Consider the following 13,923-nt stretch of genomic DNA (forward strand, 5'->3'; position numbering starts at 1 on the left):
TCCTGCGACCCGGACCCGGCTCACCATGTTGCCCTGCTGGAGGATCTTCTGGACCGGCCTGTCCAGGTCTCCAACGTGGCTCACCACACCACCCAAGACTGTGTCCTCTCCCGAGTCTGGGACTGGGTGGGGAGGGGGTGGCCCACTAGCCTGGTGGGCCCAGAGTTTGCCGCGTACTTGTCATGGAGGGACGAGCTATCTACCCACAAAGGGTGCCTGCTATGGGGAAGCTGGGTGGTGGTGCCAGCCCCACTGCGCACGTGGGTGCTCGTCGCCTGGCTGCCTCAGTGCCTGCACAGCGTAGCCAGTGCTCCTCCTTCATCATTGCTGCTGCCCTGCCCACCCCTCCCTTGCCTCACCAAACAAAAGCCCTGTGGCTGCGCACTGCTCCACTCGCCTGCTGTTCCTCAGTGCCTGTGTGCATGTGCTCTGCCGTGAAGCCGCAAAGGCCGAGCACGTGCTGCACACGCCGCCTGTCAGCCACCCGCTGCCACTCTGCCGCATCTCCTGCCCACACAGTCATGAACTTGGAAGGAGTCTGTGCCCCCGGCCCCTGGAATTTAAGGTTGGTTGGGCACAGCTGTGTGGGAGAGCCTCCCCACCCCCCAGATGAAAGGGGCTCCTCTGGGCTGGCTGGGCTGGCCTCACCTTGCCCCACCTGCCCTTCCCCGGAACTGGAGGTGACAAGTTTGGCCTGCGCCGCCACTGCCATGGCCGGCCAAGACTCAAGCAAGCACTTTCCCTGCTGCCTGGGCCTCCCTCCAGGTGGGGGGGGACACCCTGTGGCCTCACAGTGGCACTGCTTGGGGAGGGGGCTGTTTCTTCCTAAACAAGTGGGGGAGAAGGAGCAGTCCTCTTACTCTTGTGCACTCTTCCAGTAGAGGGGAACTTCTCCTCACAGTGCAGGATTGGGCCTCATGTACCAAAATTCTAGGCATGCACATAAACTCATGAGCGCACAATGAATTGCCTGGAGATCAGTTTTAATACCAGGAGATCTCCAGCCACCACCTGGAGGTTGGCTACCATACTAAAAATCATGAGAAACGGGGGAGTTAAACCTTTTTTTAAAAATGAGGACAGGGTGACTGCATACCTGTCAAGTCTAGGAGTTCAGGGAATTTTGATGAACCGGACAATATGCCACCTGAAATATATACTGTCTCACAATTAAGAGGATTTTTCAAAATGCTTTGTGATTTGTGTTTTACTGTTTGAGAGAGAAGATCAGAGATTGTATTACTTGTTCTCACAATTAAAAAAGAGAAGAAATTAGCAATTTCAAATTTTGTGTTTTTCAGTCTTCCTAAAATGCATTTATGTTTGAAAATTGGTGGGCGATGTGGTGGTAGAGAGGGTGGGGGGGGGGGGGGGGGGGGGGGACCAGAAAGTAGCCTTGCCTAGTGTACAAAAAACCCCTGGCCTAGATACTGCAATAATATACACGTCAGGTCAGCTAAACAGAGAGAGGAAGATTATCAGCAAGATGAAAGTGATAAAGGCAATTTAAAACACATTTGTATGTTAAAGATGATAAAACCACACAACTGAAGTGCAGTAGTTGGAATGCTGCGCTGCCATGGGGAGGAGTGCAGGGGGAATCCACTGCACTCAAACTTACTTGGTGACCTTGGGCTGGTCATTTTCTCAGCTTCACCTACCTTACAAGCTTAGTATTGTAAAGATAACATCGACGATGAGACAACCACGTATTCCCCCTCCCTGAAGTTTCTGGTAGGAATGGTGAGATAAAAATACGCTAAGAGTTCAGAACTCAACCATGAGGAAGAAAAGAGTCCCTTTTTTTTAGACTGGAACAAAATAGAGAAAAACCAGTTCTGCTGCCCAAAACAGCAACAGCTTATAGAACTGTTCCTGCTACAAGGCTTATTAGATAGTGTCATTAATGCATGTGGTGCCTTGCCACATAATGCCATTGGTAGAAGACAGCATGTATAGCACTTTAGTTCATCACAACCTGAGCTAGTCATGATTGCCAAGTATGAGTACTAGCAGCAATAGATGTATGAAGAGACATCACCTTTAGAAATGTTTAAGCTATTGGTTGTCTTCTCAGGAGCTGGTTGCATGTTGCCTGGCCTGGGATTCTTGCCTTTCCCTCAGGGCACATGAACTTTTAGTACCCCCAGAGAAAATGGACAGAAATTACCTCAGCTGGCTTCTCTCAGGCCTTTGGCATGCATCACAACCCTGGTGTATTCCTCTGGTCTGCCCCTCAAAACACTACTAGGGAACTAGTTTTGCATCTCTAGCTTATGTGGAGGGGTAGGGGAGAAGCGTAAGATGCAGAAATGCTCATTACTAGATCAAACACACCCTTTACCATGTATAGAAGGGCACACCAACACAAGGTTGCCATTTTTAGCAGCAGACCGATGTTGTTATTATATCTAGTTCTTTCATATAGCCATGTCTGTAAGAAAAAGTTTAGAAAATTAAAATCAAAGTTACTATTTACAATTTGTAAAGATATTGATTTCAAAATGGGGTTCACCCACAAATTTGGCTGACTGTATACCACAAATATGAGAAGACAGTAAGTTGAAAATAACTTTATTGATGTATCAAATGGCAAACAACTGCAGGAATTAGGGGGAGTAGACCAAAAAAAAACCTTCTCTCAGTTACATTGCATACAGATACAAACTATTCCCTAGAACAACTAACTAGAGAAATCCCCTACACCCAACTTAAAATTATTATAAAAGCAGGATCAGAACATTAGAAAATGCATCAGTTTCATAGTAAAGTGCCAAAATTACAAGATGAAAGTTATACTGCATTACAGAAGATTGTGATTCCAGAAGAAAGCTAACCTAAAACAAACAGCAGCAACCGAGGAGCTTCAGAAAACAGCACCTTTGCTCAGAGTGGCAAAGAAAAGGTATATCAACCCCAAAATATTTTGACATATTTAACTACATGTATAACTTGCACAAAATTCACACAGTGATATAGTACTTTTCTAGATTAGGCTTTCCATCTTGTTAGCAGTATGAATTCCAAGCTGAACCACCTGTATAGTTTTTACGAATCAGTTCTCTCAGACCTGATACAGATTGATTGAAGGAGCCTCATCTATACATACTTCCAAGTTCTTCGATTCATGCACGAGGGCTTCCCATTTCCATTCTTCCAACTGCAGGTTGTCATGCTATCCTGAAGAAAGATCCCCCAACTTGCTTATATAGCACCTAAACATATACTATATACTTTACAGAGAGATTAAAAAACCAAAAAAGATCCCTGTCCAAACAGATTACAAATTCAGAAATAGGCAGAAGGGTGAACAGGAAAAGGAAGGAAACAGTCTGCTATAAATACAACATTCTTATTGATACAGACTCATAATAGAAGTAGAGGGACTTTTGAACTGCTTAAACGCTCTCATGGCACTACCAAACCAGACAACAAAGGTCAAGGAAAAGTCCATGCAGAGCAGAATTCTGTCTCTTGCCCTCTCTGAATTAATGGACCTTTAGCATCATCTTCAATACATTCACATCCAGCTTGTGGCACAGAACGGCATAATATAGTTATCCTCAAGCTTCAAGTCTTCCATTCATATGGGCCAATGCTCATTAACCGGTAGGAGCCTGGGGCACAGCAACAGCTAGGTTATATGGCATCAAAATGCACAATCAAAAACAGGAAGGTCAACCACAGCATGAAGCAAACCCAAACACATCCAAATAATTAAAGACAAAAACCATGTGAGAGGAAGGCTCACCTCCCCTAGCCCTGCTGTTTTTTAGGTCAGCATAACCTAAAGTTTTTCCATATGGGTTATTTCTGTTAGTTGTGTGCCCCCCACTGCATCATGTGCAGCAAAACCTAGACTCCAGGACAGAGACCTTTTGCAATGCCTGTCCATCTGAGTGTAGACTAGCCCCCAAGTCCTCATTTTATATACACATTATGTAGCTCTGCTAGGTGCTGTGGTCTATTAACAACGAAGCCAGACTAAGTCTCCCTGTAACTTTTTTCCTGCAGCAATAGGACTCCTATTTTATTATGCAAGCAGTTAATATAATTGCCCACTGCCAAGGGTAGTATCACTCTTTCAAACAATGACACTGGTTATTTTAGAAAGTTTAATCAAAATAATTTTGTCATCAAAGCAGCATGGTTTCAGAGAAAAATCTATTCCATAAAATTCATGATTTTTCCCCTCCAAAATAATTTCCCTCCCCCTCTACAACGTATAAAATAAGGCAACACAAGGCCCCTTAGATTGAGACAGACATGTCACTGCTCCACCCAAACATTACAAATCTAAAATCACAGTTGTAATATTAATTTCCAGTTCAGGAAAAGTACTATACTCACTCTAGCTATCAAAAAATTACAAACCATTAAAATAGATTTGATAACCTTTTTAAAAAGTATAATCTACTCCCAAATATTTATGCTTCACCATTTAAAAATAAAACTAGTTTTTCATTCTTAACAAATCGCAAACATTTATTTGATTTATTACAGAATACTACTAGAGGGAAATCAGTGTAAGAAGAACTGAAAGGCAATTGTGTGGGAAGGAATCCATATGTAGTAGGAGGGGAAAAGATTTATCCTTCTTATGGTTGAAAGCCACTTGACTTGGATTTATTACCCTGGAACCAGGGCATTCCAACTATGCTCTAGGAAATCCTGGAATTCCTTGGAAACTAACCATGGATTCCAGATTGGGAGGTGATGTAGAAGTTACAGCCATCATGGAGAGAGTCCCATTTTCATGTGACATATTTGGCTGTTTAGAAGAGTTACCACTTGCATTCAGCTTACTGAGTTGGTACCTAATCACTTCAGGAATCGATCTCAACATTTCCATGATGGTTTCAAGTACTACTTTTAGTCAATGGCATTCTGAACATTTGCATTATCTTTTAGCATAGAGTTCTGATTCTAAGCTATCTGAGAAAATAGAGACTGTGCAGCCATCTATATTCTATAGCTCTCCTTTGAAAGTACCAGCTACCACAATTCCCTTTAAGAAGGCTGCACAGACTTATAGGCCATGGAATCTCCCAACCTCTGGGAGAAAAGGTTTTTAAGAAATCCTTTATACCATACAGTGGAGATTAACATTTGCAGCAATCGTCCTTCATGGCAAGTATTCACTCCAGACATCGCATCATCACTTGAAACACAGGAAATTATATCATCTAGACCAGCCCTAAAATGAGCTTCCTTGGAAGACATTACTATTACATTACTCCATAACCACTGATCCTTCCCTGCAATGCCCTTTCTCAGAGCAAAACTTAGCATATTTTAGGTTGATCTCCATTTGCATTTGCTCCAAAGCCAATAGGCAGGGTTCATCCCTACACACTGGCACATTCTGCAGGAAAAAAGCATCCCCCGCATCCTATGAAATATGCAAGGATTCTTGCAGCACAGACATGAAAGTTCTTCAACAGTCCAGCATAAAAACTGAATTTGCTACTTTAGAAGATGGAATGGTTTTGTTTGGCATTTGACCCAAACTGGTCAAGAATGTGGCCAATATGCTCAAGTTAACTGCATGCTTAAAAGAATTTAGCCTCAAGAGTAACACTTCAAGAACAAAGGGCCTAATAATAAGGCAATAAAAGGAGCTATATTCTACAAGGTGGCAACACCAATTTATCAACTGAATCAAGGCTTTTGGTCAAATACATGCAATACTTTAGTGTGTACACATATGTGACCAATACTGACTGACCACATCATGGACAAACATGCAAACAAGAAGATTATGGATATGATCTGCCACAGTATTCACAATCACATTTATCCTACTGTTTGCAGTCATGGGAATGTACTGCGAACTACATCCTCAATCATCTGATTCATATGTTTCATTTGTTCATAAGAACACTTACATGGAGACAGTTGGGACAACTTGTATGTCCAAAAAGCAGAGGCCAAATTGGCCTTTAGTGAAAGATTTTATCCAGTCAGACTCTATTGCAGAATATTAAAGCTATCAAAAAAACCCCAAAATCTCAAGTAGTGCAACTTTTCTTGATCCAAAATAGGCCACAACTATCCCCCGACCTACATAATAGCCTGAAGTCACACCATCAAGTTTAAACCTAGTTCTTTCTTTCTAAGCAGCATTTTATAACAGATATTTTTCCATGGTGGTTCTCTTTGAGAACCAACACATCTAAACCCACCATGATTTAACTCCCCATTTACTAATATTCAAGCACACTTATTTGACCTGTATAATTCATATTTTCCATAGTGCTCATCACATTATAGCTATATTTAAAGTACTAGGGCTGGTTATTTTAAATTGCCATGGAGTGTTTAGAAAAAGAAAACCTTTTTCAAAATTCAAGGAATGGCACATTTAATATGTAGAACCACTGTTAGTGGCTGGAATGAACCAACAGGTTCTATATACCTGCTTAAGAAAATCAGTCTCTGCATAACCAACTAAGGTAATATGGAGGAATGCACAAATACTTTATAGCTTGGGAACTGAATCCATATACATCATCTTTCAAGGAAAATGTTATAGCTGAACTCCCACAGCTATTTCTCCAGGAAGAACAGCCATTTTCCTAAAGGAAAAAACGGGAGGGGGCAGAGCACAGATACAGCACACACTTCTGTAAACGTAACAGTTGTTCCCTCTTGTTCCTGGTCAAGAGACAGTTAATTTACTTCTTCTGCCTGGATTGGAGGAATCTTGCTGGACACCAGAGAATATACATAAGGCCAGATTTTGTTGGTTTCTGTCCCAGAGAACGAATGTAGGATTCCTCTGTTCCTGAAATATGGAACAGATGTTTGTATAAGTAAGTGTAATGATGTTAACATTTGTGACACCACCCCACAAAACCAGTCCAATTAAAAATCGATGTAACAGACAACAAAACTAGGCTGATTCAATTACATGTACTCTGTATACCTTTCTCCAGTAGCACTATTTACATATGTGACAAAAAGAAAATATGAGAAGCTGCCCCAAAGCCATGAAAGGAAATTTCTAAACTGATTGTGCTAGATTGGTTCACTGTGCCAAAACATTTAAAGCCTAACCTTGAGAACTACTAAAAATAATGCAGCAAAATCATAAACTGTACAAATTATAACCATACAAATATAGCAAATACTTATACTTTAAAAGTGGGGGTGTACTACTGCCCACTGATTTACCAGCGATTATACCAGTGTAAGCAATTACAAAGCCCTTTCTATGCATCTGTGATGGATTAAGAAATGGCTAACCCAAATTCAAACTTCAACCAGCCCTTTAGGTGTATTCAAGCACAATTGCAGGAGCCACTTCCATGAGACCATTCAACAGTGCTACGAAAAGGTTTAAAGACCCACAACCATGTAGGTGGGGCCAATCATGTAGGTATACTCAATTATCAGCTGTGGCCTGGGGCAATGAGTGCCTAACAAGAACCTCTAAACAGAATAATGACTCCAGTGCAGTTACTGTGACATCTAAAGCAGGGGTAAGCATCCTATGCCTCTAGAACCAATACAACTGTTAGTAAAAGAAAATGAAATCTTTAAGTGAAGTTATATTGGAGTTGTAAGTGGGGTGCTAGAATACGCAGGATCTGAAGGGAATGGCAGGCAAGTGATTTATATGGGATTGAAAGGGCTTTTAAAGAGATCCTTTATAGAAGAGGGCATAGAATGCAGATAACTGTCTATAAGCATAGACATCATATGCTTGGATTTTCAAAAGGTTTTTGAAAAGGTACTGCACCAAAGAATCCTGTGTAAGCCTAACAGTCATGGGATAAGAGGACAGGTCCTCTTATGGATTAAAAATTGGTTAAATGCCAGGAAGCAGAGAGTAGGAATCAATGGCCAGCTCTCTCATTGAATAGAAGTAATAGTGAGGTCTGACAAGGAACAGTATGGGGGATGGTGTGGTGCTTTATAATTTATTCATAAATGATCTGAAACTGGAATGAGCAGTGTAGTGGCCAAATCTGCAGATGACACCAAAGTATTCAGGATGGTACACCCTAAGGTTGACTGTAAAGAGTTCCAGGAGGATCGCCACAAATTGGGTGAGTGAGCAACCGTGTGGCAAATGAAGTACAATGAAGATAAGTTAACATGATGCCTTATAAAGAACAGATGTTAACTCAGGTTGAAGTTTTAGAAGGCCTTAGAGAAACCAGGGGCCTGGATACAATGGGGTGTTAACTGGAGCTAGGACCTTATCATCTATAAATGCTTGACATTGTATGTATCAGTGCAGTGAACAAGTGAGCAAAATAATATCCATCATCACAGGCACATCACAACAGAGTAGACTATAGATGTTAAATACATAATATCCTTCCTTTTATTTAACCCATAAATGCAGGATCCAAACAATACTTTTGAAGCCTACTTGACTTTTTCTAGAATGATTAACAATCCCTAACATATGGCTCTGATTTCTGAAAGACTTTAAGTCAACCACTTACAAGTGTTCTGTCTACATTAATTCACTTGCCATCTAAGGAAAGCCCAATATTTAACATAATATCAACACAGCTACTGTTTCTGTGAAATTGTACAATGAGTTTCCACTTGCATATTATAATGAGATAGTAAATTTAAGCAATCATTTCAAGGTGCTGGTTGAAATAAGGATGACATTATAGATGATGATTTCAAGGGCAGCAGGGCAAATGGTTGAGCCAGCAACTGGAACAGGCTGTGATAAACTGAAGCACCAACACATACCTGACAAGTTTTTTTTAAAAAACAACCTGCACTAAAGCACCAACACACAAAGATGTGTGGTGCCTTCACTATGTCAACCACCCCCAAAAAATACAATTTAAACCCTCACCCATAACTTGCAAATTAAAAAAAAAGACCAAGATGGGTAGCTATTTTAGTCTGTCTGTGGCAGCAGAAAAGAGCAAGATTCCACTCGCTTCAAGACTAACAAAATTGATGGCAGGATATGTGCTTTCATGAGTCACTGAAGATACCTGAAGAAAGCTCATACCCTGCCACAAATTTTGTTAGTCTTTAAAGTGTGACTGGACCTTTGTTCTTTTCTACTATTAAAAAAAAGCTTGCACAAGTTTCAGGTGTAAGCTATTATTCAAAATATTATTTGAACAGAATTACCTATGAATGTTTCAGTAGAAATACTTGAATAATAAAATGTTTTAATAAAGACCTCTTTTGAACTGACAGAAAATGAATACAGTTCAAAAAGAGTACCTTGCTTCCAGTTCATAGAATGCTTCCAAATGCATTAACAGAACTGTCAGCAAATGTTAGAATAACACAACCACTGTATTAGTATTACTAACACTTCTAGATCTTTCTCACACCCTGCAAGATAAAGCATGCCTCAGCGCAACTGAACGCAGAAAAGAATGAATTCATGCTTACCAAGGAAACAGATCTGCCAAAAGACTTTCAAAGAGGACTATTTTCCCCACTTGGGAAGGGCCTAAGCATGTCTGCATACACCTAAGTGTCAACATGTGCAGCACAATACCACCATGGGAAAAAGGAAACTAAAGAATTTATTTGGATAAACATATGGAGCAGAGGTCCATCAGTGGCTATTAGCCACAAGGTATAGATAGGAACTCTCAGTCTGGGGCAAGTGATGCTCTGTATTCTTGGTGCTTGGAGTGGGGCAACAGTGGGAGGGCTTCTAGTGTCCTGGCCCCACTGGTGGACCTCCTGATGGCACCTGGTATTTTTGGCCACTGTGTGACAGAGTATAGGACTGGATGTGCCATTGGCCTGATCCAACATTGGCTTCTCTTATGTTCTTAAGAGTCATATTCACACGTCAAGTTCTGATCATGTACTAGACCCCATCTTGTCTCTAGCAATATACATAAAGGGCATTCATATATTACAAAATTATGACATAAAGCCCTTTATGATCCACTCTGTACAAGTCCATGTGTGATTGTTGCATTTTGTAGTGTACTGCAGTGAATAAATGTATGCGGAAGCAAGGGGAAATGAACACACAGCCAAAAAAGAAGAGGGGGCCACCAATGTGTGTGACTGCTACATGTGACAATCTACACATAGATTTTATGTTAGCTCTTGCATGAAAATGCCTTGTGTTAGTGTTTTTTTAATTTACAATTTTATTATTTTTCAAGAACAATAACAATAACAAATGATAATATATAACAACAATAGTTCGAAGTTTCACATCTGGTACAATAAAATAAGTGTTTTCCAGAATCGAAAAATAGAACATGTTGGTGTTTTGAAAAAACATGAAATGTCTTTCTATAGAGGATTATGTACCAGAATAATTGTGTATGTTATGCAAAAAGTGGGTGTGGATACATTTACACCTCCTTTGTCATAGGCTATTGCATCTGAAAATGGAACTTGGGGTCTACCAGTGTATTGTAAAATATAAAGCCAGTCTTCCACTCTTTAAGAACTTCTACACTCTTGCTAACAATATATGAATTTAAAAGGAATCATTTTGTTGTACCTTCCCAACCCAAAGGGCTATAAAGGACACATCTTCCTAATGCCAGAGATTTCTTGTTGCATATTCAAACTACTATTTCTTTCAATTAAGACATATTAATCTGGATCCACTGGAGTGTTTCTACAGGTGGGCTTTCCACCCACGAAACACAATTTTCTCACCTTGCCCTACCTGCAGCCCAAAATGCCCCTCAAGGAACAATCATGAGGGGGCACTTGGGCTGCAGGAAGCAGAGGCAGGTGAGAAAGCCCACTCTTCAGGTATAAATTCTTCCATCTGTGGAAGCATTCCAGTGTATCCAAGCTGATGTCATGAATCAAAATGCTCCATAACTCATTCAAATGAGCACAATGGATTAAAAACACTGATTCCTGACATATGTGAAAATGCTTATGAAATTCTACAAACTGCTTATGTGGATTTCAAATTTCTAACTCACTTGTACAGCTCCATTACAGGCTTTGCAGCATCTTTGTATTTCCTTAGCCTGACAGCAACAGCCTCCGGTTTATCATCTTCCCGCTGGATTAAAGGCTCACTCGTAATGTCATCTATCCCCTGTTTAGATTAACGTAATATGAAAAACAAAAGTATGAAATATTTCCTGGAGATATATATAGTCTACAATAAATACTCACAATTTTAACCATAATTATACCAAGAACAGTAACGTGCAAGCTATGCACATTATATAGATTTGAACCTGTTCGATTGTTTTTGTGTAACTGTAGAATGATGATATTCCATACAATGCACATTGTAATCAGCTTGATCAGAGCTAGGGATGGGCATGAACCAGCTCATGAGTTAAAATTCAGGCCAAACTTGGGCCAGTTCGGAGCTCTGGAACCATTGTTCAGGGAAGGCACATTCCCCGAACATTTACTGAACTTTTCTGGCTGGTTTGGTTCAGCTATTCCAGGCCAGCTATTTAACCCTTTGGTTTTGCTCCCCCCCCCCCTTCAAAGCAGTTGGGGGAAAGTTCAGTTCCCCCTTTCTCCCAACTGTGGCAGGGAGAAAGGGAGTGGGGGGATCACCTGGGATCCCCTCTGGTTTTGCTCCCTGCTGCTTCAAGGGGGGAACAAAACCAAACGGTTAAATGAAACCTTTTCCTGGCCAATCCCCGCCATGGAGAAAGGGGAAACTGAACTTGCCAGACCGGTTCAGTTCGTGTGGGGGCTGCTCGACTCGGGGTTTGGTTCATGGGCGACTCCGAACCAAACCACCTTTTTTTAGGTTTGTGCCCATCCCTAATCAGAGCAGAGGGAAAATGCCTGGAGGCAGAAAATTAGAATCTGTAGTGAGATAAGAATCCTGTGTCCCTGTTTAGCACTGGTGTGTGTGTGAGCGGTGTTTCCATTGTTCTGAACTGTGAATGAACTCAAATTCAGCAATCTCATGTTATAATCTCCCTTGAAGAATAGGGATGTAGGCTTCTTCTCTCACTACAGATGCTAATTTTCTGCCTCTAAACATTTTCCCTCTGCTCTAATCAAGCTGATTACAATATGTCCTGTATCTCTGCATCCAAAAAATCTTCTTGGTCTCTAAGATGCTACTGGACTTAATTCTAGCTGTTCTACTGCAGACCAAGGCCCTTTCTGCCCTCTCCTTTTAATCCATGTTCATCGCGGTGTCCTCCAAGCAATTCTGCTCTAAAATAGAATTCAACCTTCTTTTTATTCTGTTTTTTTTCTTTCATTCTGCATTACATTACTTCCCTTCAGTGGTCAGCTCGGTTTCAGCCTGCTGTTGCCCCAGGTTATTTGGATACTGTTTTGCCATGGACTTAAATTCCCTCGACTCAACTGACAAATCTTTCATCAAGTTACACTGCTCTAGCAGGATACGCTAACTTACATGCACACGAGGTGGGTTAAATTCCATATTATATACTCGTCCACTGGCTGGGTGAATCCAACGAGCACTTAGGCGGTCTTTTAGTGTCTCAAAGGGGATGTTCAAGCTTATCACCAAATCCAGTTCACATATCTTGTCAAGTGCTTCAGCCTGACCCAGAGTCCTAGGAAAACCTACACGCAAGAGAGAAAATATTCCATTAAAATATGCAGTTTATTACAAAAAGACCACCTTTTACATTTTTCTGCAACTATTTTTTCAACTTCTGATTTGAAATTGTCTTAGCACTGCTGTGCTGCAGTTTGCAGAAATAACTTTAGTGCACCACCTCTGAATGGTTGCAGAAAGGACTTTACTATACCACCTCTGAATGGCCTACTACAAAGGAAGGCAAACATGTAATAACATACAAGCACTACTAGGTTAATCTGCATTACTACCAGAATTCTGAGATTTATACTCAGATACGCAATCATCTGAGAAACAGCCTACTTGAAGTTGAAAGGAATGAATACATGGATTGCAAGATGAATCACTCACACCCTCACACCAAAGGCAAGGGATAATAATTTATTTATTTAGATTTATAACCCCCCTTGTAAACAGGCCTCAGAGTGGTGAACAATATTTCCAACAATATACACACATGGTTTAAAATTAAAAACTAAAATAACCGTAACAATTCAGCTAACAATTTCAGATGGTGCACTTCCACATGGCCTCTCAGCTACTGCACTCAGTTCCTAGACAGGAAGGAAAATAAACAACTTTCTATACAACAACCAACATGTAAAATTTTTGAATGCTTTCTTAGATCAATATCTCAGTTTCTGAACACCATAAGCAGATATAATCAGCAGAGCTGCAAAATGGAGGTAGGGACAGATGGAGGGGGATTGCTTTACAAACCTGAACAATGTCCCAGGCTTGCAAAAAGCTCTGAAACAAACAAAATGCATCGGGGGATTAAAACTCCCCCAAATAACTGTACCTTTGAGAAAAGAATGTCCACAGAATTCTAAATAGCTGTTGGCAGTTGCTAGGCAACCACAACAATATTGCCAAGTCTTGGTTTCTGTAAAGCAATGGTGGGGGAGGAGTGGACTGGAAGGCTCAAACAGCCCTCCCTGGAAAAGGTCCTCTGCCCTCACTGTCATGTCCCCTGATGGAGAAGGCCCAGCAGTGACTACCTACACAACTTGGCCTGGCCCAATTGTGCAGCCCAGCCCACTGTTGGCTGCCATGCAGCATGGCCAGACTTCTGCTGGGGAGAAGCTGTCCAATAGGGAAGAACAGAAAGCTGAAGACCCAGGGGCAGATAAAGGTAGGTTGGCTGGTGGCTGGGAAGGAGTGAGAGAAGCAGGCCTGGCCTGGTGCTACTGGCTACCACCATGCCACTGGGCCTGGCCTGGACCTATCAGTGGCCACAGCATTGCTCAGCCGCAGTTTTCCAGGGGAAAAGCCACCAAGGAGGGGGAAGGAGGGAAAGCTGAAGATAGGTGCAGGAACGTTGGTTGCTGAGTAAGAATGAGAAATGAAGCAAAAAAGGGGAGAGGCTATGGGGGCTGCCAGGGAAAGGAAGGGGGGAATTA

General features: G+C 41.4%; 1 protein-coding gene across 1 annotated transcript in view; it reads right to left on the reverse strand.

The window, feature by feature from the left end:
* Positions 1-5,023: 5,023 nt before the first annotated feature.
* AK4 (adenylate kinase 4) overlaps positions 5,024-13,923 on the reverse strand; it is a 50,852-nt gene continuing 41,952 nt past the window's right edge. Inside the window, exons 4-6 of the mRNA XM_015428093.1 lie at positions 12,332-12,504; positions 10,911-11,029; positions 5,024-6,787 (exon numbers count right to left, since the gene is read on the reverse strand). Of these exons, the coding sequence (XP_015283579.1) occupies positions 6,673-6,787; positions 10,911-11,029; positions 12,332-12,504 (407 nt within the window). The 3' untranslated portion in view covers positions 5,024-6,672. The remainder of the gene's footprint in view (positions 6,788-10,910; positions 11,030-12,331; positions 12,505-13,923) is intronic.

Source organism: Gekko japonicus, unplaced genomic scaffold (assembly GCF_001447785.1).
Source record: "Gekko japonicus isolate JY-2015 unplaced genomic scaffold, Gekko_japonicus_V1.1 scaffold1219, whole genome shotgun sequence".
NCBI classification, from domain to species: domain Eukaryota; kingdom Metazoa; phylum Chordata; class Lepidosauria; order Squamata; family Gekkonidae; genus Gekko; species Gekko japonicus.